The sequence below is a fragment of the Aspergillus nidulans genome, chromosome V (genome assembly GCF_000011425.1).
Source record: "Aspergillus nidulans FGSC A4 chromosome V".
Taxonomy (NCBI): domain Eukaryota; kingdom Fungi; phylum Ascomycota; class Eurotiomycetes; order Eurotiales; family Aspergillaceae; genus Aspergillus; species Aspergillus nidulans.
Window position 1 is genome coordinate 883,259 of NC_066261.1, and position 27,296 is coordinate 910,554.

The following is a 27,296-nucleotide window of genomic DNA, read 5'->3' on the forward strand; positions in this document are numbered from 1 at the left end:
TGAATCAGATTGTCGCATTGCACAAGACCCAGCTCTCTATCTAGTTCCGAAGGAGGTAATGTGAATCCAGTTCGGTCACTTCCCAGCCAGCCTGAAAGACATCCCTGATACCGAGGTTTCGGGGCGATACTAATATGGCGAAATCAGACTCACTCGGTTGAACTACTACGGCCTCTCCCGTCTCCATTCCAAGCGCTGGTGGCTCAATATATTAATCGTTCTGATGTCTTGTATTTGGGCGGACAACCGCTGTCATATGTTTGTTGGTGAAGGTGGGTTCGAGGGCGAATGTACCCTGGTGGGGTTAAACAAATGGCAGTTGTAAGGACATGCTGAAAAACTTAGTTGAGAGGCTCGGACACTAATGGCAGGCCACAATGCAACCCGATCTTGCGGTAGCCACAAGCTAAGATTCTACAGCTGCAAGCAATCCAGAAGTCACAACATACTTGGCACCGCCCAACTTCTGCTGATGAAGTCTCCTTAACGCATCCTACCAAGACAACTACGACAGTCAGAATTCGTCTCCTATGCGTCTCTATCTTGACTACCATCCGATAGTACTTGCGTGACAGCTCTAGATATAATCTGTTCTATTTAGGCTGTGATGATACTACACGCAAATCAGCAGTTTAAGATCTATATTGGCACGCCACGTCGGCCAGAACTGTAATAAAATCTAGCATGATTTGTGATGAGTTGGCCAAGCCAGGTTGGGTTTGAGATGGGTTGCTGGAGAATGGAGGCGTAGGTGACTACACAGACAGTCTTAAGAATATTATGAGTAGAACATTCCAGGCCTACGCAGCAGCAATGGGAGCAGCACTTTCTTTAGAGGTTTGGGGACCCACTGTTAAACAGGCTAGATGTAACGGGTGTAGGCAGTATTATTTTCAACTGGCTGTCCTGTATAAACGAGTATCACAAGCTTAGAGAAAGAAACAAAAGATAGAAGCGCAGATATCTTCCTCCTCCCTTTATCAACCTTTCTGACTTCCCGGACCTGTATGCCGACGGATCCCTTTTCCAAAGTTATGAGGACGGATCTCCTTTCCTAAGCTTCGAGGCCGCAATTTCCGAAGCTGTACACTGATGTTGCAGAAACCTTATTTAGAACCAGGTTGAGGGCATGGCCGACAACCAAGATCCAGGCCATAGCCTGTGACACTAGAAACCTAATCACGCCAGAGCACTAGATGCTCATTTGTTCAAAACTGATCATATCATATCCGCTAGGGCAAGAATGTATCAGGCAAGCACGCTCCTAACTGGACAAAAAGGTTCACTATGCAGACCTCTTAATGTGCCCAGCGCGCAGTTTCAAAGCTAGCTTACTCGTGAAAGCTGGACCTGACAGCAGTTCTGGCAACTGTTATCACCACTATTCTGCTGGACCTTATTCTCTTGGATATTACACTAGCTTCACCTGGCTATCAGCTGCGTGGTACTAAGATTAATGCCCCAGACCCGTTGGTCTAGCGATTTCCACGAACGTTGTAGAGCTGGCACGAAGACTTCAAGCCATCCCGATGGTTTCTCCATTCCGTGTTCTACCCATGGAACCAGAATCCCGAGCCACGCTGAGCTAAAAAAGCTCAATATCGAAATGTCGGTGTAGACAGATCTATCATCACGTGTTGCCCATCGTCAGATCACCAAGTACTCTAGGCTAGTGTGCCGCCTTCTGTCCGCCTTGCTTCTGATTTCCTGAAAGGGGCAACGTACGTGGTCACTCTGCTCTTCCTGGCACTACTACTAGAGATCATTCTCCGAGCCATGCCTCGTTCAGCGATCAATCTTGAGCCTTTTAAGGCTGAAATTGTTGATCTCTATACTAATAATATCTCCTGTGACTCTATAACAGAGAATCTCTCTAGAACTCATAATATTGCTATTTCTGAACGACGCTACGTACACGACTTCGTGGCTGGGGAATCCAAAAGCAAAATCGTACGGTAGGAACAAATCAAGTTTTGCATGCGCGGATCAAGGTCCTTTTCTATCATATCGGACTCGAAGAACGCGAGCTCCTCGAAGTTCTACAGCAGGATGGCTTCGATATCACGTCTCGCACGCTCCTATATCTGCGCCACAAGCTAGGATTATATCGATGAATCAAGAATCCTATAGTCGAACAGACACAAGTAGAAAATGTTCTTGAGCAGCTTATTTCATACCTATTATCAGAGCAGGGGTCACGTATTGGCCAGGCAATTTATTCAAGGACCAAGTATGTACGAAGCTAATATCTTCAAGAATTGTCTTTATTCTTCATACCGAAAAGTTGCGCCTGCTGCCGAACGAAGAGGTCTTCAAGATTTGCAACAAGAACGGTGTGTTTATGTAGTACCTGGATCGAACTATGTCTGGTCGATGGATGGATACCTCAAGCTTGCTCCGTACGGAATTGAGGTCTATGCAGCAATTGATGCCTATTCTCGCTAAATTATCTGGATTTGTGTCGACACTACTTCTCGTACAGCTGTTAGTGTACTGCACCAATTTCTAGAGGCTGTTCAGGTTAATGAACGACAGCCTCAAATTGTAGGGTCGGGCCAAGGAACAGCCGATGAGGGAGACGACTCTGCTATCTTATTAGCAGAAGTTCAACGTAAGCTACAGCAGTCAAAGCATCCTGAAACTCAGCTATCAAACTGCTATATTTACGGTGCAAGTACTGCTCATCAACAAATTGAAGCCTGGTGGGATCAACTTACCAAGGGCCTACAATATCGTTGGAGCGTATGTGCATGCCCATCTATTCGACCTCGGTCGAGAGCTAACGAAGGGAATAGACATACTTTCGATCTCTTCAAACAAAGGGACATATTCTAGGGATAACTTAGCTGATCAGATTGCATTGTATGCAGTTTACATGCCAGTCCTCCGCCTTGAGATAACCTCCTCTGTACGGACCTGGAATAATCATCCTATTCGTTTACTGAGGAACCGGCCACAACTCGTCTTTGGCAAGACATTCATGAGCTTCAACTATCCTAAGATGGCGTACTGAACCACAGCTTTCAATTTGATGAGAATCTTCTTTCTTCCATGCACGAAGACGTACGGGACTGGGGTAAGTTACCTGTCTCGATTTTAAAGTTTTACTGATAATTGCAGACCCTGAAGAATATTTGCCTTCTGCTACTTATGTTTCTAATTGGAATTAAAGCAATCTAGGACCTCTTAAGACCTACTCTAAGGAGTACTCTTCTAGTCTTATCTAACACCTAGATAGCCGTCCGAAGAGAGACTCTTTCAGTCTTACGTGACACACAAACTGCTCTGTTCACTGAATCACTCCTTTGAGAATCATTGATGGGTGGGGTTAAGCTGTTGGAGTTCCCGCCCTAGACTGTTTTTACTTAATACTGTCGACCGGAGATGGCCTCTCCTTACTAATCAACATACAGCACCTCGCTCGTCCGCTCATTTGATACATCATGTTGGCTATTGAGGTGGTTGCGAGCGTCGATTTGATCATGTGATTGATATCTATAATGAGCAACTGCATTGAAGGTCTTGATCTTCTAACTATGATCTGTATAGCTAATTTATACATTTCCAAAGGCTTCAAAAGAATGTTCTCGATATCAGTAGATAATTAAGTTAATATATGGTTAATTGCGATCCGTCTATGGCGGTGTGATTGCATCATATGATTGGACGAGCGAGGTGCTGGATATCGATTAGTAAGAAGAGGTCTCCTTTGGTCGATACATCATATTGCCCATATGACAGGTCACGTCTGCCTATACAACCTGAACTATCTACCGATATCGAGAACATTCTTTTGAAGCCTTTGAAAAGACATAAATAGCCTATACAGATTGTAGTTAGGAGATTAAGACCTTCAATGCAATTGCTCATTACAGATATCAATCACATGACCAAATCGACGCTAGTAACCACCTCCAAAGCCGACAAATACTTACGCGTAAATGTAAGCTTACCATTCACTAGTAATTGCCGCAGGGTTCACATGGCAGAATCCTGAACCACGCCGAGCTGAGACCCCATTGCCGCATATGCCTCAAACCATAGCTGCAGGAAGTCACGAGACAAACAGACATCAGGCATCCGCTCCGCCTTTTCGCAACTCTAACCACATCCAACAGAGGATCAGACAAGTCAGCTATCTACACCAATTGATCTTATTGCTGGGTAAGTCTGATACTACTACTGCAATAAGCAAGATGATGTCTGAGATTATGATTTCATAGGAGTTTATTTATCACTGCAGGAGTCATCATGGGAGAGAGCGGGGAATTTTGGAGAGATGTTAAAGAGGCTCGGAAGAGGAGGAAGCAAGAGAACCCGCCACGTCGTCGCTGCTGGGACTGGATGATTGTGTCAGGCAACTGTCACTATGCGAAGAATCGCTCCTCCTTTCAAGTGTACCGTCGAGTGGGACAGACGGTTCACAATTGCACTGGAGGGGATACCTATATCGCTGGAGTAGGAACTGTGGAATTGTACGTGCGCGCAAGCCCGAAGAGACGATCTCCCACTCGGAAACTCGTCTTAGACAACGTTCTCCATATTCCAAGTGCTCTCTGTAATGGCTTTTCCATCAACACATATCACTTCACTCATGGCGGGACGACCAGGTGCAGCCCTTTTTTCCAAGGGACTGATAGACAAGGCTCCGCCCTTTGGTATGGTCAGCCCTTCCGAGGGCTCGAGAAGCTGGTTCTAGCGGGAAATCCTCAAGGAGAATCCTATCTTGATGATGGTCCGAAATTGCTGAGCATGACCCTGGGTAAAACAGAACTCGATGAGATTTTGTCAGCAGGTTAGCCACTTCCAGCCCCATCTACTCCTGAACGATTTGTTCTTGCGCTGACTATTAGAGTTAGATTAATGAAGCTTCTTTCCAGCGTTCAGGGGCGGACGAGGATGATCAAGTCACCAGAGTTGTGGAAAGTAGCGTCTACGGTCAGCTTACGATCCTCCATGACGTCCATAGCTGCAAGTGCTTCTGCCCTATCATGACCTCCAATTAGTGTCCTTGCCTGAGGACGAATCCCTGATTACCTGGTCAAATATCTCCAGCATGTCTCCGTCTTGTGCACGAATATCTGCGTTGTCTACTGCTTTGTGTGACGAGCTACGCCCGAAGTCTTGATTCGAGCATTGCCCGAATTGCGACGAGCTGGTCCACTAGGAACCAACTGCCGATTGAATCCCTGGTCCGGGATAAGCCCTGTACAGGCCAGTTCTCGTATGATCGTTGCTGACTTCCGGAATGACGAATCAAGGTTGGCACCAACGTCGGTCCGTGACACTTATAGGAAGCTCGACGGTCACTGTGTTTTAATTCTCTAGCGAATTCTTCTAGTCTAATACTACCTGTTAGTATCAACGACTCTAGCTCGTGACACTTTGCGCTTTTAACATAACCATACACTGTCCAATGCTTTCTGAGTTTGTTGGAGCAGATATCCAAGGTGACAGAACCTACCCTGGCTCTGCACTTCATTTTCTGTTTCCTTTAGTTGATTCGATTCGAAAAGATGGAAATAGGATTCTTAATCGTAGTCTGCTGCCAGAAGGCATACATTGCAGCACAATATCACAAACAAGCCCCTATACAATACAAGTCTTCAAACATTCTGGTGTTTCCTACGTCTATAGGTCATTTGATACCTTCCACCCCTCTAATTCCTCTGTATCTTCATTTACAGTGTATCACAGGCAGATGCCTTTCCCCCCAAACGAGTTTACTCCGCCATACCGTAATTTCTCAGGTCTGCTGAGCCGGTGCAGTCCCAGGCAGCTGTGAAGTTGAGTGGCCATGGGCTGTAGCTGGATTTGCTGGGTCTGCTATGTGAAATTCCTCATGGGTCTGTGGCTGTCAGTAGCAGTTATAGCGATCTGCGGATATCGCGAGTCCAGAAGAATGATGACGAAATCAACAGAAGCGCAAGCAATACCATTGCAAGGGCAGATCATCTGCAGCAAAAGAATAGAACTACATTCGGTTGCCATGAGCACTGCAGATAGCAGGTTTGGATTGTGTATATATTGTTCCATACTTGTCGAAGGACTGCTCCGGAGGGACCTGTATCTTAGTAATAACAGTCTGCCGTAGTATGTTGATCCGCAATGCCGAGATCTTTAGGATCGTCGAGGACCAAGCTTAGGAATCAACAACATCTTCCCCTCCTAACCACCATTCGTCTCCACCAACAATACTGCTAATGTTTGCTTGTCACAGCCCTACGTGCTGTGATCATGGGCCAACATAGATTACGGACCCTTATTGTGGACATCGGCCCAGGATGAGCGTCGTGTGGTTGGCCATCCAGTGTACACGACGAACCGACTTCTGCCATATCTGCCCGCCTACTGTATCAGGTTAGGCTTCGTTTCGCGAAGACATCCCACAATCGATATTTTCATGTACATAATTCTCTTCTCTTTGCTTAAGGATCTGAATAAGAGCGCCAGAATGGTTGTTTAAATGTTCTGATTGGCTTGCCGTCTTAATCTTTAGCATCTCACCACATCTTCCTTTTTCCTTCGTCAATCGAGACTTTACTCAGAGTACAGACGGAAACCCACTGTGGGTAGTGACCCAAGCAACACGATTGGCCTTCCGCGCATTCCGACAGCGCTCCGAACGGTCAGACCACTCGAAATCCTTGAATCCTGACTTGGCAGCCCCAGCAGGAAGCTCGACAACGTATGACGGTGCTCGAAATCTTGAGCTAAAGCTCGATCAACGTTAGACCGCTCGAAATCACCAAATGGCTAGACCAGCCACAATGCATACGCGCGACCGCTTACGTCTCTCGATCCTCCCCCAGAACGCCGAAGAACCTGTCCAATACGAAGAGTTCGTCCGCGAGCAGATCGCCCGAGATGACAAGGAGTGGAAGCGCTTACAGGAAACATGTGACCGTGTTTTTGACCAGCACCTACAAAGCCATGAAGCCCTTCGCCGTGCCAAGGCGGTCCTGGAGGCAGAGAATGCCGACTTGAAGCAGCAGATTCTTGACCTTAACAGGGAGCTCGAAGAAGAGGCCCCCGTGACAGCTGAACTTCGCCAGAAGCTTGAGGAGGTTACTGCAGAACGAAACGAGATGGCTCTCCGCCTTGCCCGCAAAGGCAGCCATGCTATGTCTGTGGTATCTGCAACAAGTGCCCCGAAATCCCATAAGATTGCCGATCCTGAGCAGTTGTCAGATGGCAAGGAAGACCCAAAGTTTGAAGAGTGGCTACTTGCTATGGAACGTAAGCTAACCGTTAATGCGGACCGTTTCCCTACCGAGTACGGCAAGATTACCTACATCCTAAGCCGCGTAAAGGGTCTCGCGTTCCGAACCATGTACCCCCGCGTATGTGCAGACAGCAAGAACCCATACCAGACTGGAGAAGAAGTCTTCGACCACCTGAGAGTTGTTTTTGCACACCCTGACCGCAAAAAAAAAAACAAGCCAAGCGCGAATACAAGGAGTTAAGAGTGAAGGGCTGTGGCATACGCCACCGTAGCCCTAGGCTGACGGGCGACAACTAGGAAGACACCAACGGCTCTATTTCAACTCCGCCTTGATAATACCCTATTCAAGAATAGTTAGCACGGAGAACGTACCCTTACTCTGCAAGAATCTCACCTGTCCATCCCCGGGAGGATAGTAGAACTTTGCTTGGAAACCAGCTTTACTCAGGACTTTCCTCCAATGGCTCTCCGAGCGCTCGAAACTGTTACAAAAGACCATCATCTCCCAGTCCCACATGGCCGATAGCATAGGACAATCCTTCTCTGGAAGAATAAATTCCTCAATGATTAGCTTCGACTCGGGACGCATAGCCTCCCGGATGTGCGTGAGGATTCGGTGGCATTGGCCATCGGACCAATCGTGGAGAATGAATTTCAAGTAGTAGACATATGCGCCTGGGCGGATCAGCACATGTAAATACGTGTTTGGACCATCCTTCTGCCCCTGGCACAGTGGCCGTACAACATAAGGAAATAGACCTACCCTTAAATGGCTGTTCCTTGAACAGATCGAACGCAATCTTCTTCGCCCTAAGCCCGTCCACACTTTGCTCCAGAACATGGCCCAAGTCCTCGAGAATAAACTGACCTTTGACGTCGGGGAATTTATCCGTGAATGACTTGAGATCATGGCCCCTACCACCTGCAACATCAACCATAAAGTCATCCTCGACACCACCATCAAAAACTTTAGCAAGCTGTCCAGGGAGCGAACACCACTCCACCCAGCTCGGCCGGCTTCCACGGTCCGCCTCCATAAAACTACTCGAGAGGCGGAGGCGCTCAGGGTCAGCGCTGAACCATTCCCAGATCATTTCCTCGCGATTCATCGCATAGTTCCAAGGTCCGGATGTGAGTCATTCGATGAACTGGTAGTTGTGCTTGCGGAGGAACTCGGGGACTTTAGCCACACTGGACATGCCGTAGTCATATCTACACGCGCGTGGATTTGTCAGTATGGAAAATGCATGCTTTATAATGCGTCAGGATGCCATACATAAACTTGACTACTGCAATGCTGTCGCAATCAGTCATTTGGCGCGTCATCTGAGTCGCCTTGTACAGATGGACATCCTGTTCCTCGACGTAACCGATTCCGGCAAGAACGCGAAGAATCCGCTCTTTGGCATGCTGTTAGACTTGGCACATGCAGTTACTCAGGAAGGCGGAAGATTCACGCACCGGTAATGAACGGACTCGCGCCCTTGACGGCCGCGAGATCCTCGAGTGACACTGGCTCCACGCTCCTGCTAAGGCTCGTGAACATCTCCAGGTTAATCCCCATTCGCACGCACATGGCTTGTATCGGCTGAAGGTGCCGGTCGGAGTTAGACAACCATGAGCCAAGTTAAGTGAGATGTGGAAGCCAGTACCGAGTAGACGAGGTGATAGACATTGTCTCTTGGCTCATGCAGAGCTCGAACCAGTTCCTGAGCTGCTTTGAGCGCTGCCAAGCGGTCTCGCTCCTGTTTTCCTGTCTTGAAAGCGCAAACAGTTTGCATTAAATTCCCCAAGAGGCTGTCAACATGTGTCGTGCTTTTCACACCATTGGTGTCATTGGTTTCACTTGTACCGTTTGGTTTTGGCATCATGGATGACTAGGGCTTTGCTTTCTATAAGGGTGAAAAAGGGTGGGATTCAATGAGCAGATGCAAAGGATTTGAAAGACAGGCCAGCTGGCGTGACACAGGTAATCAGTAACCCCTTATCACTTCCAAGAGCTGTGCCGCGGTGCAAGCTAATTAATTTACTCCAGAGTAGCTTCATTGATCGAGACAGCTTCTCCAATATCCATCGGCCAGTCGCCGTTACTCGTCCTGCTATGGAACCGTACTTAATGCCAATATTGCATGGACCATGTGGAGGCCGACGTGAATCCATGATTCATGCATTTTGACGGTTTCACCTGGAGGACAGCACACGGGCTGGGCAGGAGAGAATCAACATGGAGCTGCAGCGGAAAGACTTCTAATATGGGGAAGGGCAACAGAGCGTTGAGCGTCACATGGACATGGCGTAATTGGCGCTGGCAGCAACTCATCAATCATATCCAGTAGTGAAACAGGCTAGGAATTATTGAACGAAGACCCCAAGTTAGCCTGGTACACGCAATACTACCCTCCACTCCTGTTTCCCCTGATCAGCCACCTAATGCAGTGGCCCGACTCTTTAATTGCGCGATAATCGGATAACCAACGCGGGAGAGGGCCGGACGGACCGAACCCTGTGCTAACCAACTAGTCCCTATTTAACAGCAACGGCGTCGATTACTGCCACATCATAGCGAGATTAACGATCAGCGGGCTGGTCTCGGAGGAAGTCATGTTTGCCCCAAATACCTATACATAAGAAGAAATTTTCCTCGGGATATCTGACGCCCGGGGGACAGGTGTACTGTCGGCGGCCAGCACCACAGCTGCTAACCATGGTGCAGGATCAGTCCCTTAGCATTACGGCTGTCTCCTGGACATTGGGCAGTCTTTGCGTCGTTATCGTCGCGGTGCGGCTATATACTCGCGCTCTCGTCACCCGCCAGCTTGGTTGGGATGATTCCTTCATCACGCTTTCCTTGGTATGTATGCACTTGCCTAATAACGCATGGCGGGGAAGCTTATATTTCTGGCTAAAGTTAAGTGCTATTATCTGTTCTGCTCTTGCACAGGTTGCGGTTTATTATGGACTGGGCAAGCATACGGGCGATATCAGCAACCCCGGCCATCGCACTCAAGCCGCAAAGTACACGGTCATCGCTCTAAACTTTTCCGTGGTCAGTACAACAACTGGGAAGATCTCTGTTGCATTTTCCTTCTCCGGCTGATGGGAAGGTCCGCAACCCCCTAGCAATGTTGGTATTTATACATCCTTACCGCTGTTTCTATCATCTGGAATGTCTTCGCCATCATTGCCATCATCGGCTTCTGTCGGCCCCCGAAGAAATCTGGCTGCCTGAGACGCCGGGGTCTTGCTTTTCACTGAATTTCAATTTGTGGTGGGGATTTAACAAGCAGGTAAGCAGCCAGGGCCATGTGAAAAGCGTGATCGTGAGCGTCACGCGGCGTTGACATTGCCCTTAGCCTTCAACGCTTTCGCAGACCTTTCGTTGGCGGTCTTTCCAGTTTGGATCTTCCGGAAGGTCCAGCTGACTAGATACAAGAAGATCGGAATAATCATGATCCTAGGCGCCGGTATCTCGTAGGTCATCCTTACCGGGAGTTGAGATACGCAGATTGATCATAAGTCCGCACAGTGCGGCGGCAGCGACGATGGTAAAATGTATCCTGCTGAGAAATCTACCGGAGCACGCAGATATAACATGTCAGCTCACCCGGAGTCGACCCTTGAGAACCAAGTGCTAACTAAATACAGGGTCCTGGGCTCCCATCACAACATGGTATTCGTAAGTAGACCCTTCTTAGTAGCTCCATCATTCCCATCAAGTCAGATGTCCAGTTGCTGACGAACTCAGAATCGAGGTAGACTTTCCCCAGAACTTCATCCCTCTCAGCACACTTCTGTCACATTTGGATGTACGTGATCATAGTCTGTGCGACCCTACCGACCCTTCCGCAAGCTTACGCTGCCATCTTGCACAAGCGCCCATCCTACTACGACTCCTCGAACTACCGCAGCGGCAAGTCGGAGCCAAAGCACCCATTGATCCGCCTCCAGCGACTGCCAGTTGCCTCGCTATTCGAAACTGTCGCTGCAGAGGAACGGGTATCGAGCCAAGAGAATATCATCGACAAAGTTGGGAAAGACGGGATGAGGATTTAGAAGACAACAGAGGTCAGTATCGTTCAGGAGAGCAAGGGCTCAGCTGAGGTGGAGGGCCATGACCCGAAGTATTTGCCTAGACAGAATCCTTTTGAAAGCTCCAGGGGGGTGCCATTGTCTAGGAACTGAAGGATGTGAGTTGCAAAATGGAAGACCCGCCATTCCGCATGGATATGATATTCTCCTAGTTGCCACGTCGGAGCAACTGTTGACAGCAATTGAGCAAATAAACGACCCCGTCCCAATCCCAATATTGGGAAGCATTCAATAACTGAAAAAATGTCATAAATAGGCACAAAGCTGCTGTAACTAACCGCGATGGGCAGAGAGCGAAGCCGGTGTTTTCAGATACATGGAACTACCGTCGGCTCTCCTGTTTAGGGTAAGGCCTCAACAACCGCAGCCTCCATACAGGAGCAACAACTCACTCACAACTAGCTTGCGGAGTTATATTCGCTCAGGGGTTGCTACCTATTGGCTGTATCCTGGCTCTAGGCCTCGTGCGTAGGGTTTTTTTTCCACTCATACAGGGGAAAAGGACTTCAACCCTGGTGGAACACCCTAGGAGTCTACCAACATAGCACATCCACTTGCCTGTCTCTCCTTATGGCCCAGCAGTCGAATTCCCAGGAGGAGTGAGGTGCAACTCACCCGGTACAGCTACTACTCAGTAAATCCTCGAGTTGAGAATCAGACGCAGACGTGTAATTGCTGCACGGCTCGAATAAGCAGCAGCCCCCTCCCGTCAAAGAACTGTTGATTTGCCTTGGTTACGGAACAACACTCACATCTATCCCATATTTAGTCTACAACCCTCGCAAGCCTCCCGCGGACGTATGCCCGAGCACTCATCCGATGCATTCGCGCTGGTCGCATGCGAGCAGCTTTTCCGTCAAGATAGCCCAACTGTTCCGAGGGAGAGCTGTGTCGCAAATTGGCTTTTCTGCGGAGGTAATCTCTGCAGTAAGTTCTGCGGAACTTGTCCGTGAAAGACGATTTAAGCGCATTTAGATCTCATTGTCCAGCTGCGGATGCTGCTGCTCGATCATGACCGGGATAACTCAGAGGGAGGTTCCGCTGCTCAGACAGAAGGAGGCGCTGCACAGAGCTGGCAAGACTGATTGGGACGCCATCAGGCTACCTGTTACAAGGATTCAAGCACGCCCACCAGCAGTTATGAAAGTAGTAGGATTTAGATGATACCTGCGTGTTCGAGAGTGCGTGCCGTCGATGTGGTCAACGTTTGCTCAACTCATGACGCAAGATATGATGCTCAAGGTAGTGTGTGAACCGAAATGAGAGGGCGAATTCATCATCCATGAACCGGAGGTGGCAGTGACCTTTACGCTGGACACCAGCACGCCCGCGAATTATATGACCTACCAGACTTGATGAGTCCCAGTCTACTTCCTTGGTAAAAGGGTCGAAATCTGTGGTTGCGGCGCTGGGAGGGGCAGAGTTACAAGACTCCTCTGCGGACCGCACTAATCTTGGTCCATATGTTCCCAACGACTTTTCGTAGGATGCTCCCCTCCGCAACCCTTCCAGTGCAATAAATATGATGCATAATAGGTAAGGACTCGACTCGACTTACCTCGGCCAGGTGTTATCATTGACTGAAGACATAAGCTGGCGCATATCGAGATAGGAAGGGAGCCCATATATTTAAGGAAGTGATCGTGCAGGATAAGCTCTTTTCGTGTCTTTAAGCAGGGTCCGAAACGAAGCTCTGACAAGCCTGGGAGACGTGAGAAAGCAGAAGCCTGCACATGTACGGACTGCGGCCAGGTCCTTCCAGGAACTTGAAACGGCTTTCTCTTCCCACACTAAGTGTATTTTCCCAAAAGATACTGACTTCTCACCGCATTTGACTACTCTTTGTAAGACGCAAGCAGTGATTGCAGATTTAGGGCCGAAAGCTTGATGTCTGACTATGAACACTCGCTACAATGGAAGCCTTTGATACTGCCACAAAAACGAGGACAAATATCCATGTCATATCTACAATATCCATTGAGCCATGTGCCGATATTGTCTTTAGACAGTAAATTTCCCATGTCAGCTTTGTGCGTACCCGTCTTTGTCATCTCCCTATATTTCGTCGTCCATATCCACGCAGTATGCCTAGACGTCAAGAGCAAGCACATTCCTCGGGCCATACAATAACTCCATACGCCGTCTAGGATCCCAGATCGACCCTCCCAAAATACGAACCAAAACCATTATAATGACTTCCTCTCGGTGCACCAGACTGCACAACCAATGCGATGAATGTCGCATTGCCCGCAGCAAACTACCCAGATGGGTCAACCCATCGTTCCTCGAATGCCCAGGCAGCACCTACCCAGTGATCTTTACCGGTACATACGTCGGCTCACGAACTCAGGCCGAGCACTTGGTCGGGATCATACGTTCCTGCGTCTTCGGCCTCTACGGTCATGACGTTCCCATCCACGCAGCCTTTCAACGCACCACCGACGCAGACACGGGCGTCAAGGCAAGCCCGTAGGTCGATATAACTATCGACAATAACCAATCGGACCCTTGGGGACTGAGCGTCCTTCCTCCGGGCACAAAGTTGCCAGGGACTAAATGGAAGAGTGCTGGTAAGCCCACGCGGAATTTGCTTTTCAAGGCGCCCAGGCTGATTGGGCTTGCTGAGCCAAAGGCCTGCTACGAGAGACAGTGTAAGGGCCATCTGGGAAACGAGTGATCACTTGTCTGGTTGACTACCCGCATAAGATCCAAAAGGGTGGGGACATGGAGCAGGTCATTATGCATCGACTGGAAAGCCAGGGCTTTAATGGGTACACCCGACACCCCGAATCCGAGCAGGATCAGACTCCGCATGCCAGTCTGCACCGTTTGGACTGGTGGGTTCTTACGCACCCGGAAATTGTGATGGAGGATCCCCTGAAGCTGAATCAAGAGAAAAAGTACAAACCTTGCGAAGTGTATATCAAGAACAAAGCCTATGTTCGGAAGAAGCGGTAGGTTTGCTGCGATGGCTCAGTTTCTCTTCTGGTTTGCCTTTGGCTTGCGCATCGCGGTTTGATAATCTGAATTAGGAATATGGCACACATTCATATACTCTTATCATTAGTAGTGTGTAACTCAGATAAGCCGGTATCAAATCATACAACCTCTGCCTGGCAGCCGCGGAGCCCAAGCACTTAAGCCGCAACGGTTGAGATTCCATCTTTCTCACGGCTATAGTATCGGAAAGCTCGTAAGAAGTCTAGGAGAAAAATCGACCGGCTCCTCACATTCATCTGTCAGCGTTGCATCACACAGCCTGCTCACGCGATAATGCTCTTAATCCCCTCCTCCAATTCCTTCATATTACCGCCCACCACTCGCTTGTCCAACGGCTTACCGTCCTTGTAGAGCACAAAGGTGGGCATAGCCCGGATCTGATGCTCCTGAGCTATCGAACGCGCCTTGTCGACATCAACCTGAAGGAACTTGACGCCGGTATATGTCTCACTGAACTTTCCAACGACCGGAGCAACGGCTTTGCAGGGTCCGCACCATGTAGCAAAGAAATCAACGACGACGGGTCCCGAAGAGACGAGGGCCTTGAAAATGACGGGGCTATTTGCTTGTTAGCGGGTAGGGATGGATCGAAGCGGACGGAACGAACTTGTCCACCTGGATCACTTTTCCGTGAGACATTGTCGCGGAGTCAGCGGAACGGTTTCGGATGAAGTAGCGAAAGACTAGACGGCCAAGCGGTTAGGAATGTTTTTTTGTTCAACTAGAGTACAGTAGCAGCAGCCAAGTGACATACCGAGATAGATAGCAAGGACAATGAGCAGGCGAGAGATCTCCATGACGGCGAGAAATGTGGAGAGAGACGGCCACGAGCGGGCGCGCGGCGGAGATCACAGGTCGAAGTCACGTGATTATCACCGTGCCTTACTCGGCGTACAGGTACGAGCAGGGCAGCAGTTCGCTGGGGGGGACGCTTTGCTCGCTACCTTTCTTTCCAATGATAACTCGGACTCCCGGCTGCAGATCGAGCAAGACCTGTCGACACCGGCCGCATGGACTCAGGACCCCGCGATCATTGTTCCCCACGGCGACGATGTGTTTTAAATGCGTCACTCCTGCTGCGGCTGCAACACCCATCACTACAAGCTCTGCGCAGGGACCGCCGGTGAAATGGTATACATTGACACCGGTGAAGATGCGTCCATCGGAGGAGAGGGCGGCGCTCGCGACACTGTAGTCTTCAGAAACTGGGATGCTGTTGATTGTCACAGTGGCTGTTTCGACCAGCGCAGTTTCTTCGGTCGTGAGCGCCATCGCAGGGGCTTACCGGAAAATTGTGTATGGAAGGACTGGAATCGCCTTTACACGATGCAGGAGTGATGACAGAGTTGCCTCGTATCTCCTCGTTTATGGTGTCCCGTACCCAGTGTACAGCCACGGCCACAGTCACGTCCACGTGGTTTGATACCTATATCGCAATACGAATCGCAATACGAAGTCCACCAAGACTGTAGACGTGCAACTCGATTTTCTCTGCATTTGCAACGTAATCACTAATTCTGATATATCTGCGGCACTCGTCTGTGCGCCAAAAGTACGAACTGATTACTTTTCTCGGTTTCTCTCAACAGTCTGCTTTGCCTGATTAATTATAATTTCCTGTATAATGACTAGTATTCTGGCGAGAGACATGGTTTATTACGTAAATTGCTTGCCTAGTCTCATATTGAACGTCCCGCTAAGGCAAAAAGGGCTATCCCTTCTTGATGGCGTCATTTTTAAAACCCCAGGTGCATCCTGCTTGTTTGAGCTTCCTGACTCCAGCGATGTTTGTATTAAGGCCTGGCACTAGCTGTGTGGTTAGGGTAATTGCAATGATTTCTGACTCTCCACCACAGTTTTGACGGAACTTGACACTTTCAGTGCCTTATATTTTCATCGCCGTATTGCCAGCACGAGAGTTCATGTTCCTAATGGATCATAGTTGTCTTGGAATATCCTAATATCTAGGATAAAGCATGCTTCAGCACTAGCAAATCCCTGCGCTAGAAACAAGTTCCATGACATAGTGCTCGTTTGCCTGGTTTCTCTCCTTCTGGTCCTTGTCCTTGTTTTGCTGCACATCACGTTCCAACAGGGCTTTTAGCTTCCTTCCCAGCTTGTCATCCTTCGCGATAGCTTCGCTAACCTTGGCCTCCGTTTGTTTGTTAGGCTTCCACCACGTCGGCCGTTTTGAGCTTATGATATACCAACAATTGCTGTATGCATGGTTCTTTCCGCATACACATGGGTTCCGTTTGGTGTTGGATTTCGTTGAGTTTAACGCACCATCATTCTGGCCATGGAAAGTTGCAGATGCCATGCTTGAAGTTCTTGTCTTGAAGCTTTTCGTGTAGTCCAGATACGCCCGATATCGTCTTAGGAGCGAATGAAAGTCCTCCTTCTCATACGTCGGTTCAACCATTAACACAAACTGTCTATCCGCAAAGGAATAGGATACTGCCGATATTGCTGCCAGAAACTGCCGCTTAACATGTCTGTCATTGCTTTCTGGAAGATTGCGACGTCGAATCGCAAGGTAAGCACTCTCAAAATCGTTGAGCCATGCAGATATCTTCCCTTGGCGAATCGGCCGGGATATGGCAGTATTATACTTCTTCAGAGCTCCCAAATCTGCCTCCAGATCGCTTGGCTCGTATAGCTTCTTCAGGATCCTCAACAACTTATATGGTTCTTCGCCTGCTATAAAGCTTCGTATATGTAGAGCCACTGAGCCGCGAATTGCTTCTTTTGTTGATATGATCGCATCTTGTGTACCCTTCCAAGACTGCAACGCCTTTTGATAACTTTGATATACATCTTCCGTAACCTCAATCTCTGGTGGAACCCTCGGTCTTGCTGGCGGATCAGGCCTTGTTTCGTCTTTGACATCAGGATCGAAGTATTCCCATACACCTTGCTTCTTGGCATGATCCTTGATGACTTCGTACCATTCAAACCAGTCATCTCGCGAGCGTAGGATGACTTCCACTTCCGTGGCACTACCTGTACTGTCTGCAGTTGTCATTTTTTTTTTTCGATGTTGATATGTTCCGATTCCAGTGCATTCGGTTGTGTCACATGAGTAGGCCCCAGATTGCCAGTGCCTTCTGGGTGGTGTTCAACCACCTCCTAGCTCGTCTGTATAACCCGGCGAGTGGCTGCTAGTGGCTCCAGGAGAGGCCAAGAATCCGGATCAAGATCCCTAGAGCGGAGCCAAGCTCATAACCGTGGGTTATCGAAGCCGCTACTCGAGTTGCACGAACTATCGTGGTTACTAGTATCGATTTTAGCCAGGTGACCGAAGTTTGCAACGAAACTTGTATGCAGGGGCTGTAGTAGAGTTATATAGTGTGGGTATGGAGGTAGCTACTAGGTCGATGTCAGCCGGAGAAAGTCCCTCCTTACTAATCCATATCCAGCACCTCGCTGTCCGATCATAGCAGGTTACAGGTCAAGTGATTCATCGAAAAACTCGGACGATGGCCCCACCAAATCTTGGCAATTCGACTAGTCAACTGAGCCTTTAAATACAGTAGTTAATTACCGAATTTCATTTTCAATTCGTCTCCTTTATTATTTCTTCGTACTCCCAACGTACAAACCACTTTCAAAGTACTTCCCAATCAGTTATAGAGTGATTTATAATGGATGACAACATAGATCCAGTTAACTGGGAAGAAGATATTAATGATATTCTATCAGATACGTTTGAAGAGGAGGCAAGAGAGGATGTAATGGAGGTAAAATATAACTGTATAACTCTTAAGTACTGCTTAACTAAATATATATCTTAGGACCAACCAACAACCTTGACAGACCTTACCGATGCAAAGTTACACCCTTTACAGACGCTCTATATTGAATATATAGATGACCTTCCTGAGTATCCAAAAACTCATATCAATGGTCATACGTATATCATTGCAGCAGATAAAATGTCACAATCGGAGGCGGAGCAACGAGTTCAAGATGTAAGTACTTCGGAACTGTTCCGTAACCGCTTAAGAACTGTTTGTTAATTGCTTGAAGATTCAGTATTCTCGTTCAAGCCTCCATGGGCTAAGACATATCAATTCCCGTTTCTTGAACTGTAAGGTTAAGAAATGGAGTTGGAAATGCTCGGGAGCTTTTGTCTGTGAATATATCAAGCCAAGTCTTCGACTTCTTCATCATACATACCTTGATGAAAAAGCATGGCAAGAAATACAAACAATTCGGAAAGATATTGACCTTGTTGAAAATGATATTCGGAAGAGGAATGCATTCAGGTAAGTACTTTGGAACTACCTGGAAACTAAATGCCAATTACTTACAAGGAATTGCTTCTATTCAGTCTTTATCGCTCGAAGAAGAGATTCTTCAACAGTGGCAAAGCTTGTATCGAAAACCTTTCAAGCTGTGCGCCTGTATTTCGAAAATCTTTCTACCCGGTAAGTCCTTGGAAACTGCTTATTAACTACCTACTAACTTGCTAAAAGGACATCAATAATGAGCACCATCCATATATTAGCTGCATAAATAGCACACCAGGTCCTCTACAGAAACATTATCACAGCTCTCTGAAAGGCCATACATCAATTGATCTTGAATTCTTAGAGCAGTTATTTAATGAGTCCATTCTCCCGTCGCAGGAGGAGTGTGCTGTTATTGAACCACTAACAACACGGCGCAAATTCTGTGGTAAGTGGTTCCCAACTACTTTTAAACTGCTTGGCAACATTCGGCAAACCAATTCTAAACTACTTCTAGACTTTGACCATGTTCAAGGCCCCGGCAAGCTGGAACATATAAAATGCAGTGTAATCTTTACTGCATTGGTACCAGTTAATATTCAGGAAACTCCCTATATCCTCTTTACTTCACATGGAATTCATCAACATCCTCCACCACTACCACACAAGCCACCGGAGCAGATTTTGAAAGGGATTGAATCGAGGATTAGAAATATGCGGAATCCAAGCCTAACCCTTGGTAAGTGGTCTAATACTATTTGATTACCGTTTAATAACTAGTTACTAACTACTTAATAGCAAAATTCCTACGAAGTCCTGAGTTAGAGGCTTTTTGTCAACAGTATAATGCTTCTACACCAGCTGAAATACACGCCTCCCTTTCCAATATTGACAGAATATCTGCCATTATACAGAAGCAACGTTTACTTACATATCCCGAAGGCCAGGATTTTAATGGTGTGGTATACATATCTAATATAAACCCTACCTTGAAGGTAAGATTATAAGTATTTTGTAACTGGTTGGGAGCTGCTTTTATAACAATATCTAGCAATATGTCCAGCAGAAATACCGTGATCCTGATGGTATCATGATATTATGTGCCTATAAGGAGCAGATCATGCTTCTAAACAAGTTAACCTCATTTTGAAGTTGATATGTCCTACAAAAGGATAAGACAAAAAAACATGAATGAGGTAGTTTTTGCAACCTACCTACATGAGCACGGGAAAAGTAGGTATTCCATAACCAGTTAACAACTACTTGGAAGCCACTTACAAACTACTCCAGTTATTACCTTAATGCGTGTGTTTACGAACCAAGAAACTACAACAGGCTACTATCTTTTATTCAAAAGAGTATTTACTCTTGTTGAGAAAGTAACAGGTCAACCTGTGGAATTTAATTCTATCCATGGAAATGGAATATCTGGAATTATTGTTGACATGGACACGAAACAATATGCTGGTGGGTTAATCATTAATCAGCCACTTAGGAATCACTTGATAAGTAGTTAACAACTAGCTAGGCCTGGCTCGGTATCTTAAAGAGATTGATCCCTACCATCGTTCTCTATTATGGCAACTACAGAGCATCATTATTTTCTGCCGGGTCCATTTTTTCCGGACTATTACTGAGATTGTTGGTAATGACGATAAAGGAACAGGCGTGTGGAGTCGCATGGCAAGTCTGGTTAATTGCAAATCAGAGGAGGATTATGATCAGTTATGTGACTTACTTGCAGGTAAGTGTTTTGTAAATGTTTGGGAGGTACTTATTAACAATTTATCCTAGCATATGAGGACCCAAAAATAAAGAATTGGGCTCTTCATAAAAAGAATGCAGTTATTAAAGCTGGGCTTAACAAAAACTGCTCTAGGATTCCATCATCTTTGTATGATTCTATACGAAATCATACTAATTCAGCAGAGCAGTCACACCATAAAGCAAATGCTGGTGGTAAACAGCTTTCATTAATTGAGGCTGTTCAGAAGTAAGTTATTGGCTTACTAACTACTTCCTAACCACTTCCTAATCACAAACTAACTATTTGCATTAATATAGCTCTGCAAAGCTTGACAAGCAAGATATCATTCAGTATCAAAACCGTGACTACTTTGGAGTTCATCACTCGTATAGGACAGCAAATATGGAAGCTAATTATCTACGCCATTTAGCTCGTGAAGGTAGGTATCTTCTCTATCAATATATTATATCAGCAATTAACTATTCTAGAATCTCGAAAACGCCGTCGGTCATCATCAGCACATTTATCTTCACAGTTTGATCGTAGGTCACAAACCCGACCAAGGATAACCCGGTCTGTCAGACCTAACCATACTTCCAAGAATATCAGTGGTCTGGTAACTGCTTGTTAACTATTTAACAAATCTTTAGATCGCCTTCGGAAAGCTTTCAAAGCCCTTCAGTGAATATATTGTCTTTCGAGGAGCAGCGGCAGGCCTTGGAGCTCCGACAAATCGAGATTAAGCTGAGAAGAGAAGAGGAAGAAGTTCGGGCTCTTCAACTTCAAAATGAGGAGAAGGAATTGGAATTTATGGAAAGACGGAGAAGACTGCAGGAATTTGATTTCTAAATAGCTTTAAACTAGCTAGCAACGGATAGAAAATCACTTATATTTCAAGATTCATAACGCCCAATCGAACCCATAGTTACTGGGTAGTGCGTCTTAGTCTTCATCGTCCTCCTCCCTCTTCAGTTCAGAATCAAATGGCGGAAGTGCTCACACGTATTTTGATCCTTGCAGCAATCCTCGGCAGATGAACATTTATTGCAGGGCAGCATATGGTCAAGCTCTTTGGCCATCATGCGCATGTTAAAATGGTGGACTTGAGTAAGTCAGCAAATGGTTACCAAGTAGCTAGCAGGAGATTGATATCACTTTCCCATCCTTCTCACACGATGATGTGCTGCTGAAACGGCTTCATGCTCATTTCTACGAGCAACAGGCCCCTGTACCATTCTTCATACCTACAAGTAGTTTTCAAGTATCTAGGCACCCTTACGAATGCCCAGATTTATTGTCTTGAGGGCATGGCGACCCGCTTTGCTTTCCTCCAACTTGCAGCCATGTTGATCGCGGAGATGGAAACGCAAGTTGTTAGTGCTGGAGAATGCTGTCTAAGTGATTGCAAACCAGCCAGCAAGTGGCTACCAAACAGCTAGGAGTTAGTTGTTGTAAGTTCTGCAAAGAATCTGATTTGATTGTATGATGTATTATTTATTATTGTGTGCTGTAAAGCTATCGCTAGTGATATCATTTATTATCGTTGACTAGAAAATATGACTGTCTAAGACTAATTTGGAAGTCATGACGCCTTTTTGGCTTAGCGGTATATTTTCCCGATAATTATTCTTCCCCAGCCGACCGCCTGGGTCACGGGCATTGTCCGGGCATCGCCAGGCATCGCCAGGCGTCGTCTTTGGGATAGGGCAACAGCAAGTCAAGCTTGCCAGTTTTCACCTCATCTTGTATCTTTTGTACCATTTGTCGTCTTCGAACAATGACATTGTAAAGAAGGATCGTCGTTATATAAAAAATGGTAGATATGTAGTTTTTCTATTGAAGTAAGTTGAAGGCATTGTATGCTATTGAAATCTGGAATCTTGGGTTAACAGGCAAAATTGAGTTGTGGGTCAAATGACTCCTTATTGCGTTGCGTGCGACTTACTTAGTCAGCTGAGCTTTTTTTGGACCTTTAAACTGACTCGTCTTTAGGTTGCGCAGCCTCGAACGCGCTAACGACAAGTTTCAGGTCGCGCCACTCACTAACTGGTTTGAAATGGCTGGATGGCTGCATTAATTCTTACTATGAAGAAGTCTTTTGCCATGTGCCTAACTGCGCAAAGGTCATTGTAAGTAACTTGAATGGAACTTCTACTGGTTGCTGCTCGTTAATGACTACTTAGCACAAGCTCAGCTCAACCAGCATGTTAAGGATCTACTTCCTCAAGGCCGACCAGCCTGTTAACCAGGTAAGGATGCCGATACCACGTAGAGCCAACGATAGGGGATCGAATAGTCAGAGTAATGCTAGACTAAACCTTTGGGGATCCTCCAGACGGGAGGATCGCCCATGGCGCTAGAATATACACCGGCGGGAATGTACGAATTTAACCAGCAACAAGATCATATCTAAGTGTATCTGATAACGGCGGCTAATCTTGGTGGCTCTGCTAGTGTAATATCTCCAGGGGAAGGATCCTAGTCTCAATCGTCCATAGGCGCTCCGTTGATGGCTTGCCAGAGGTTCACAATCTTCCCCAGTGGATTCCATAGCACAGCAATCTCCAAACCAATATCCGAAGTCATGGGGTGGGTTTCGAGATAGAGGAAGAAAATACTGGGACTAGGATTTCCCAGAAGACGCAGAAGATAGTGGACCATAAAGTCCGTAAGTCAATTACTGATGCCTGCTATAAAGATATCAGCAAATGTGATTACTATGTTCTTTTCGACTGCGGTGACGACTACGGGGATGCCGCAGTTAGCCAGGGCGACAATGAGGCCAGTGAAGCAGTGGCTTGATAACCATCTCCTGATCAATCAGCATAGTTGCTTCAAATTCCAGCAATAATGAATCTCATTGTTCAGCTTTGAGTTTAGGATATACTTCTTATACAGTAATCAAACTCGAGCAGTTGTGAACTGGTTGGCAATTGGCTATTTATATTATTTATGTGCATCCGGCGGCGGTACAACTATATATCATTCAGAAATGGAAATTGTTAATCAACCAGCCAGTAACTATTACGCAATCACAGACTCATATAACAATGATAATGCTATACTTTATAACTCTTAAAATATATCTATCCGTTTAAGTTAGCTCAAGCATCTTCTAACTGGTTGCTACCTGCTTCCAAAAGTACTTGCTTGCAGGTCCTGTATCCTTGCTCTCCGCTCCATAAGATCAAGCTCCAACTGGTCATTCTTAAGTTGTTGCAGGCGAATGTCCACTTCCTGCTGTTTAATATCTGCTTCTTGCTTTCTAATGTCTAATTCTTGCTTTCTAATGTCTGCTTCCAGTTTTCGGAGCTCCAATTCCTGACGTCGTTGTTCTAAAGTCAAAGCATCTTCAGAGGCAGTACGTCGAAGATTCTGTGAGGATCGAACTGATCTAAATACTTCATCAGTGCTTGTAAACTCCTTGCCAGTCGGTCATTGCCTTACCCATCATCACCGCTATTCTGCCTAGGATATCGCGAACGTGACTCTAAAAAATTTTCAGGTTGTGATAGAGCTGATTGACTCTCTGAAACATTGGATGGGGTAGATCGACGACGCTTGCGGCCCCCTTAACAACTGGTTAGCAACCGGTGGATAAGTATTTACAATACATACCTTCGCGGCTCATGTGACGAAGGTAATTATCTTCCATTTCTGACGTCCGATATGAGTGGTGAATATTGAACCGCGTAAGGTTCTGATATTGGAGAATGTCTGACTGGTCTAATTTGGCAGAACTGATATTGTTAGTTCTATAAAGTATTCCTTAAGCAATTGGGAAGTATTTACTTTGTGATAGCCTCCACTAACGTTAAATATTTGCAGGTGGCATTTGACTTTTGTTGAGCCTGCTTCACAGCATTTGTATAGTTGCGCAATTCACTAAAGTGATAAGGCTGAATCTTGGAACATGCTTTATTTAGCCCTGCTTTAATAATGGAGCTTTTTTTCTGCACTGCCCAATCTCGCACTGCGGCAGCTTCATTTTCTATAAACAGTTAACAAGCAGCTACAAAGCAGTTATTGAATGGTTAATATTAATACCTATAAGCAGCTCAAGCAGCTCGTCATACTCAACCTCAGAGTTACAATCCAGCAAGCTCATCATCAGACCCCAAAGAGGTGTTCCATGACTTCGTGTTCCAATAGCCTTTAGAATCGAGCGCTGGAAGTGGACTTGGCAGAAAACAATTATACGTTCTAGCTGCCATGTTATATCTCGGCGCTGGGGGTCAACTTCAGAAAGATATTGACCAAGACCTTAACAAGTAGTTAGTAAGTCCCTGTGAGCCGACTGAGGGTACTCACCAGTATATAGTTTGCTATCCATGTCCATAATAATACCATATATTCCAGAACCATGTATAGGATCAAAAAGTACTGGTGTCTGGGTAAGCTTCTGGACAAGGGTAAAGACTCGTTTAAAAAGGAGGTAATAACCCCGCGTAGAGTCATCACTAGTAAAAACACGCAGCAAGGTGATAACTAGAAAAAGCAGTTAGCCACAATTCCAGAACCGTGCAAAAAACTTACCTTTGCACTGGTCAGGCAAGAATGTTGCAAAAAGCACCTCGTTTATGTCTTTGGTCCGAATTCGCTTATAAGACATATCTACTTCAAATGAGGATAGTTGAGCTAGGAGCTGGATTTGCTCCCTATAAGCACATATAACCATAGTGCCTTCTGAGTCATGATATGTCTCCTGAATGTAATCCTATATGTAATATAAGTATTTGGCAACCGGCTTACAGGCAGTTGATAACTACTTACCTTAATATGTTGATTAGACTGCTGAAGAAATATGACCCCATCGATATCCTGACCATTAGGATAGGCTAACAGGCGTTGTTTCTGCAGAATTGCAGATATACGATCCTTGTTGCAAAAGCTTATGTGAATCTCAGCAAGAGTTGAAGTATTATATTGCTCACAAAAAGCCTCAAGCTGAGGGCTCCGAAGAAATTGTGCTAAAATGAAATTAGTTATTAGCAACTTTACAAATGCTTTACCAGGACTTGCCTGTAGTCAAGCTTGGATCCCGTATTTGTTCAATCATCTGCTTAATTCCTTGCAGAATTCGTTCTGGAGGCTTAGTAGGTGGAGGTGGAGGATGCTTGTGTATACCATGGGATGTAAATAGTATATATGGACATTCATTGATGTCCACAGGTACTAAGGCATTAAACATAACATCGCATTGTATATGTTCTAATCGACCTGGACCTTGTGGGTGATCTCGTTCTAAAGCAGTTAGAAAGCAGTTAAAGAGCAGCTAGCAACCAGCTCCCAAGCACTTACCACAGAATACTCGTCGGGATGCCAATGGTTCAATCACTCCACATTCTTCTGTTTCTTGTAAGGTCTCATTATTGAAGAGTTCCTCAAGAAACCCCAAGTCTATGGCTGCATGGCCTTTTACTGTTCCTCGATAGTGTTTGTTCAACAGCCCATATGTTTCATTCACACACCCAATATAGGGTGTATTTTGACCAAGAACATCCTGAAGCACTTGTCAACTGGTTTCTAACTGCTTGTCTCGGAGTCACTAAACTCACTGCATTTATATATCTCTTAAAAGCTGGTTTGCATGTAGGAAGCTGATCAAGGCAGGCATGGCCCCGCTTAAAGAATTTGACCTTTGATCGGTAAAGACTAAGGTAGTTAGCAACCACTTGCCAAGTGGTTAATAATTATTACCTATATGCATTCCGCTTGGCAACATCCAGCTCTGAAATCTGCACCGCACTCTGGGACCTCTGGAACTCCTGCCAAAGAGTCTCATTGACTGACGTATGATGGCAAGTTCGAAGAGAAGGTTTTAGGTATTCACATGCATAAATACCTGAGCACTTCCAGGACCATTTTTTTGCACGGCATAGTAAAAAAGGACTGTATACAGGACGTTTCTGTCCCTGGGTTTGTCTTCTTGCGTATTGTATCTAAGCGCTTAGTAACTGTTTATCAACCACTTTCCAAGACTTACTTCATGTGCAATCTGCTCCATTTCAGCCTGTGAGCGTCCTCTTGATGCAACAACATAGGTATATCCTTGAAAATGGCTAGTTGGATACTCCGGCAGATCATCAATATACTCAATATGGAGTGTTGTAAGAGGAGATGTTTTCGCATTGGTTAGGGGAATCGGGATCCTATGTTCCTGTAACAATATAGTAGTAAGCAACTGCTAGATAACCAGTTAGCAAGTAGTTACGTACCTCGATTTCCGGGCTAGAGCTCCCAATATCCACAACACCATCAATATCAACAATATCAACAACTGGCTGGTTAGTATCCATCCTTCCATGAGATGGTTGCTGACTGCTTGGGAGATTAAGCAAGAACAAGAACAAGAACAGAGAAGAAGAAAATGGTAAATGAATTTCGGCTGTTCTGTAAGATACTAAGCGAGGTCGTGCGACCCTAAATGCTGACTAAAGGTATTAGCAGTCACATGATACCAGGTAAGGGTCACGTGACCCGTAAAAAAGTTCGCGTGACCTATGTACTCCAATCAAGCCTGTCGCGCGACGCGTTAATGCTGACTAACTGTCTTGGCAGTCACATGCCGAGCGGTAGGTGTCACGCGCGTTTTGAAACAGCTCGCGTGATCTGAGTACTCGTGTTCTCCAAAGCTATCGCTAGTGATATCTTTTATTATTCTGCCACAGCCGACCGCTTGGGTCACGGGCATTGTCCGGGCATCGCCAGGCGTCGTCTTTGGGATAGGGCAACAGTACTTACTAGACTTGTTAAACCCAACCCACGAAACCCGCCCCAACCCGCCCCGACCCGCCAAGAAATGGGTTGGGTTAGACCTTCTAATTATCCATTGGGTTTTGGATATTTTGGCTGCCCCAAAGCCCGGCGGAGCAACCCGCTGGGTTGCCAAGATATCTGAATAGGTGTATTACTGTATTTAGATTATATTTTCTTACTTAGATAGTTTATAATACAGTATTTAATACAGTATTTTATTAACTATGTAGATCACTTCTTATTA

At 46.2% G+C, this 27,296-nt stretch overlaps 11 protein-coding genes across 11 annotated transcripts, besides 1 other annotated feature; 6 read left to right on the top strand and 5 right to left on the bottom strand.

Annotated features, from left to right (window-relative positions):
- Positions 1-27,296: part of a sequence feature (contig 1.157 1..136262(1)) that runs on past both edges of the window.
- Positions 3,878-5,366, top strand: ANIA_08567 (uncharacterized protein). The gene is made up of 4 exons (XM_050612176.1): positions 3,878-3,943; positions 3,990-4,164; positions 4,244-4,795; positions 4,860-5,366. Exons 1-4 carry the CDS (start codon positions 3,887-3,889, stop codon positions 4,862-4,864), a joined length of 789 nt encoding a protein of 262 aa, XP_050468123.1. The 5' UTR covers positions 3,878-3,886; the 3' UTR covers positions 4,865-5,366.
- Positions 6,771-7,401, top strand: ANIA_08568 (uncharacterized protein; the record flags this gene model as incomplete). The annotated part of the gene is made up of 2 exons (XM_676745.1): positions 6,771-7,307; positions 7,354-7,401. The coding sequence occupies 2 exons, from the start codon at positions 6,771-6,773 to the stop codon at positions 7,399-7,401; spliced, it is 585 nt and encodes a 194-aa protein (XP_681837.1).
- Positions 7,566-8,334, bottom strand: ANIA_08569 (uncharacterized protein; the record flags this gene model as incomplete). The annotated part of the gene is made up of 2 exons (XM_676746.1): positions 7,566-7,900; positions 7,989-8,334. The coding sequence occupies 2 exons, from the start codon at positions 8,332-8,334 to the stop codon at positions 7,566-7,568; spliced, it is 681 nt and encodes a 226-aa protein (XP_681838.1).
- On the top strand, positions 9,930-11,278 carry ANIA_08570 (uncharacterized protein; the record flags this gene model as incomplete). Its single annotated transcript, XM_676747.1, has 4 exons — positions 9,930-10,076; positions 10,167-10,271; positions 10,871-10,901; positions 11,046-11,278. The coding sequence occupies 4 exons, from the start codon at positions 9,930-9,932 to the stop codon at positions 11,276-11,278; spliced, it is 516 nt and encodes a 171-aa protein (XP_681839.1).
- On the bottom strand, positions 14,288-14,998 carry ANIA_08571 (thioredoxin family protein). The gene is made up of 2 exons (XM_050612177.1): positions 14,922-14,998; positions 14,288-14,872 (listed from the first exon to the last, which is right to left on the bottom strand). The coding sequence occupies exons 1-2, from the start codon at positions 14,951-14,953 to the stop codon at positions 14,578-14,580; spliced, it is 327 nt and encodes a 108-aa protein (XP_050468124.1). The 5' UTR covers positions 14,954-14,998; the 3' UTR covers positions 14,288-14,577.
- Positions 16,302-17,339, bottom strand: ANIA_08572 (uncharacterized protein; the record flags this gene model as incomplete). The annotated part of the gene is made up of 1 exon (XM_676749.1): positions 16,302-17,339. The coding sequence occupies one exon, from the start codon at positions 17,337-17,339 to the stop codon at positions 16,302-16,304; it is 1,038 nt and encodes a 345-aa protein (XP_681841.1).
- On the top strand, positions 17,959-19,696 carry ANIA_08573 (uncharacterized protein; the record flags this gene model as incomplete). Its single annotated transcript, XM_676750.1, has 8 exons — positions 17,959-18,054; positions 18,109-18,285; positions 18,464-18,582; positions 18,648-18,744; positions 18,793-18,994; positions 19,139-19,285; positions 19,345-19,541; positions 19,598-19,696. The coding sequence occupies 8 exons, from the start codon at positions 17,959-17,961 to the stop codon at positions 19,694-19,696; spliced, it is 1,134 nt and encodes a 377-aa protein (XP_681842.1).
- Positions 20,008-21,142, top strand: ANIA_08574 (uncharacterized protein; the record flags this gene model as incomplete). Its single annotated transcript, XM_676751.1, has 7 exons — positions 20,008-20,013; positions 20,213-20,290; positions 20,426-20,440; positions 20,514-20,539; positions 20,611-20,732; positions 20,782-20,866; positions 20,944-21,142. The coding sequence occupies 7 exons, from the start codon at positions 20,008-20,010 to the stop codon at positions 21,140-21,142; spliced, it is 531 nt and encodes a 176-aa protein (XP_681843.1).
- On the top strand, positions 22,379-23,095 carry ANIA_11622 (uncharacterized protein; the record flags this gene model as incomplete). Its single annotated transcript, XM_050612178.1, has 4 exons — positions 22,379-22,422; positions 22,488-22,542; positions 22,931-22,961; positions 22,992-23,095. The coding sequence occupies 4 exons, from the start codon at positions 22,379-22,381 to the stop codon at positions 23,093-23,095; spliced, it is 234 nt and encodes a 77-aa protein (XP_050468125.1).
- Positions 23,280-25,795, bottom strand: ANIA_08575 (uncharacterized protein; the record flags this gene model as incomplete). Its single annotated transcript, XM_050612179.1, has 12 exons — positions 23,280-23,314; positions 23,440-23,687; positions 23,741-23,783; positions 23,912-24,033; positions 24,086-24,284; positions 24,341-24,556; positions 24,605-24,781; positions 24,830-25,010; positions 25,067-25,263; positions 25,316-25,537; positions 25,595-25,714; positions 25,765-25,795. 12 exons carry the CDS (start codon positions 25,793-25,795, stop codon positions 23,280-23,282), a joined length of 1,791 nt encoding a protein of 596 aa, XP_050468126.1.
- Positions 26,236-26,592, bottom strand: ANIA_11623 (uncharacterized protein; the record flags this gene model as incomplete). The annotated part of the gene is made up of 3 exons (XM_050612180.1): positions 26,236-26,250; positions 26,280-26,453; positions 26,512-26,592. 3 exons carry the CDS (start codon positions 26,590-26,592, stop codon positions 26,236-26,238), a joined length of 270 nt encoding a protein of 89 aa, XP_050468127.1.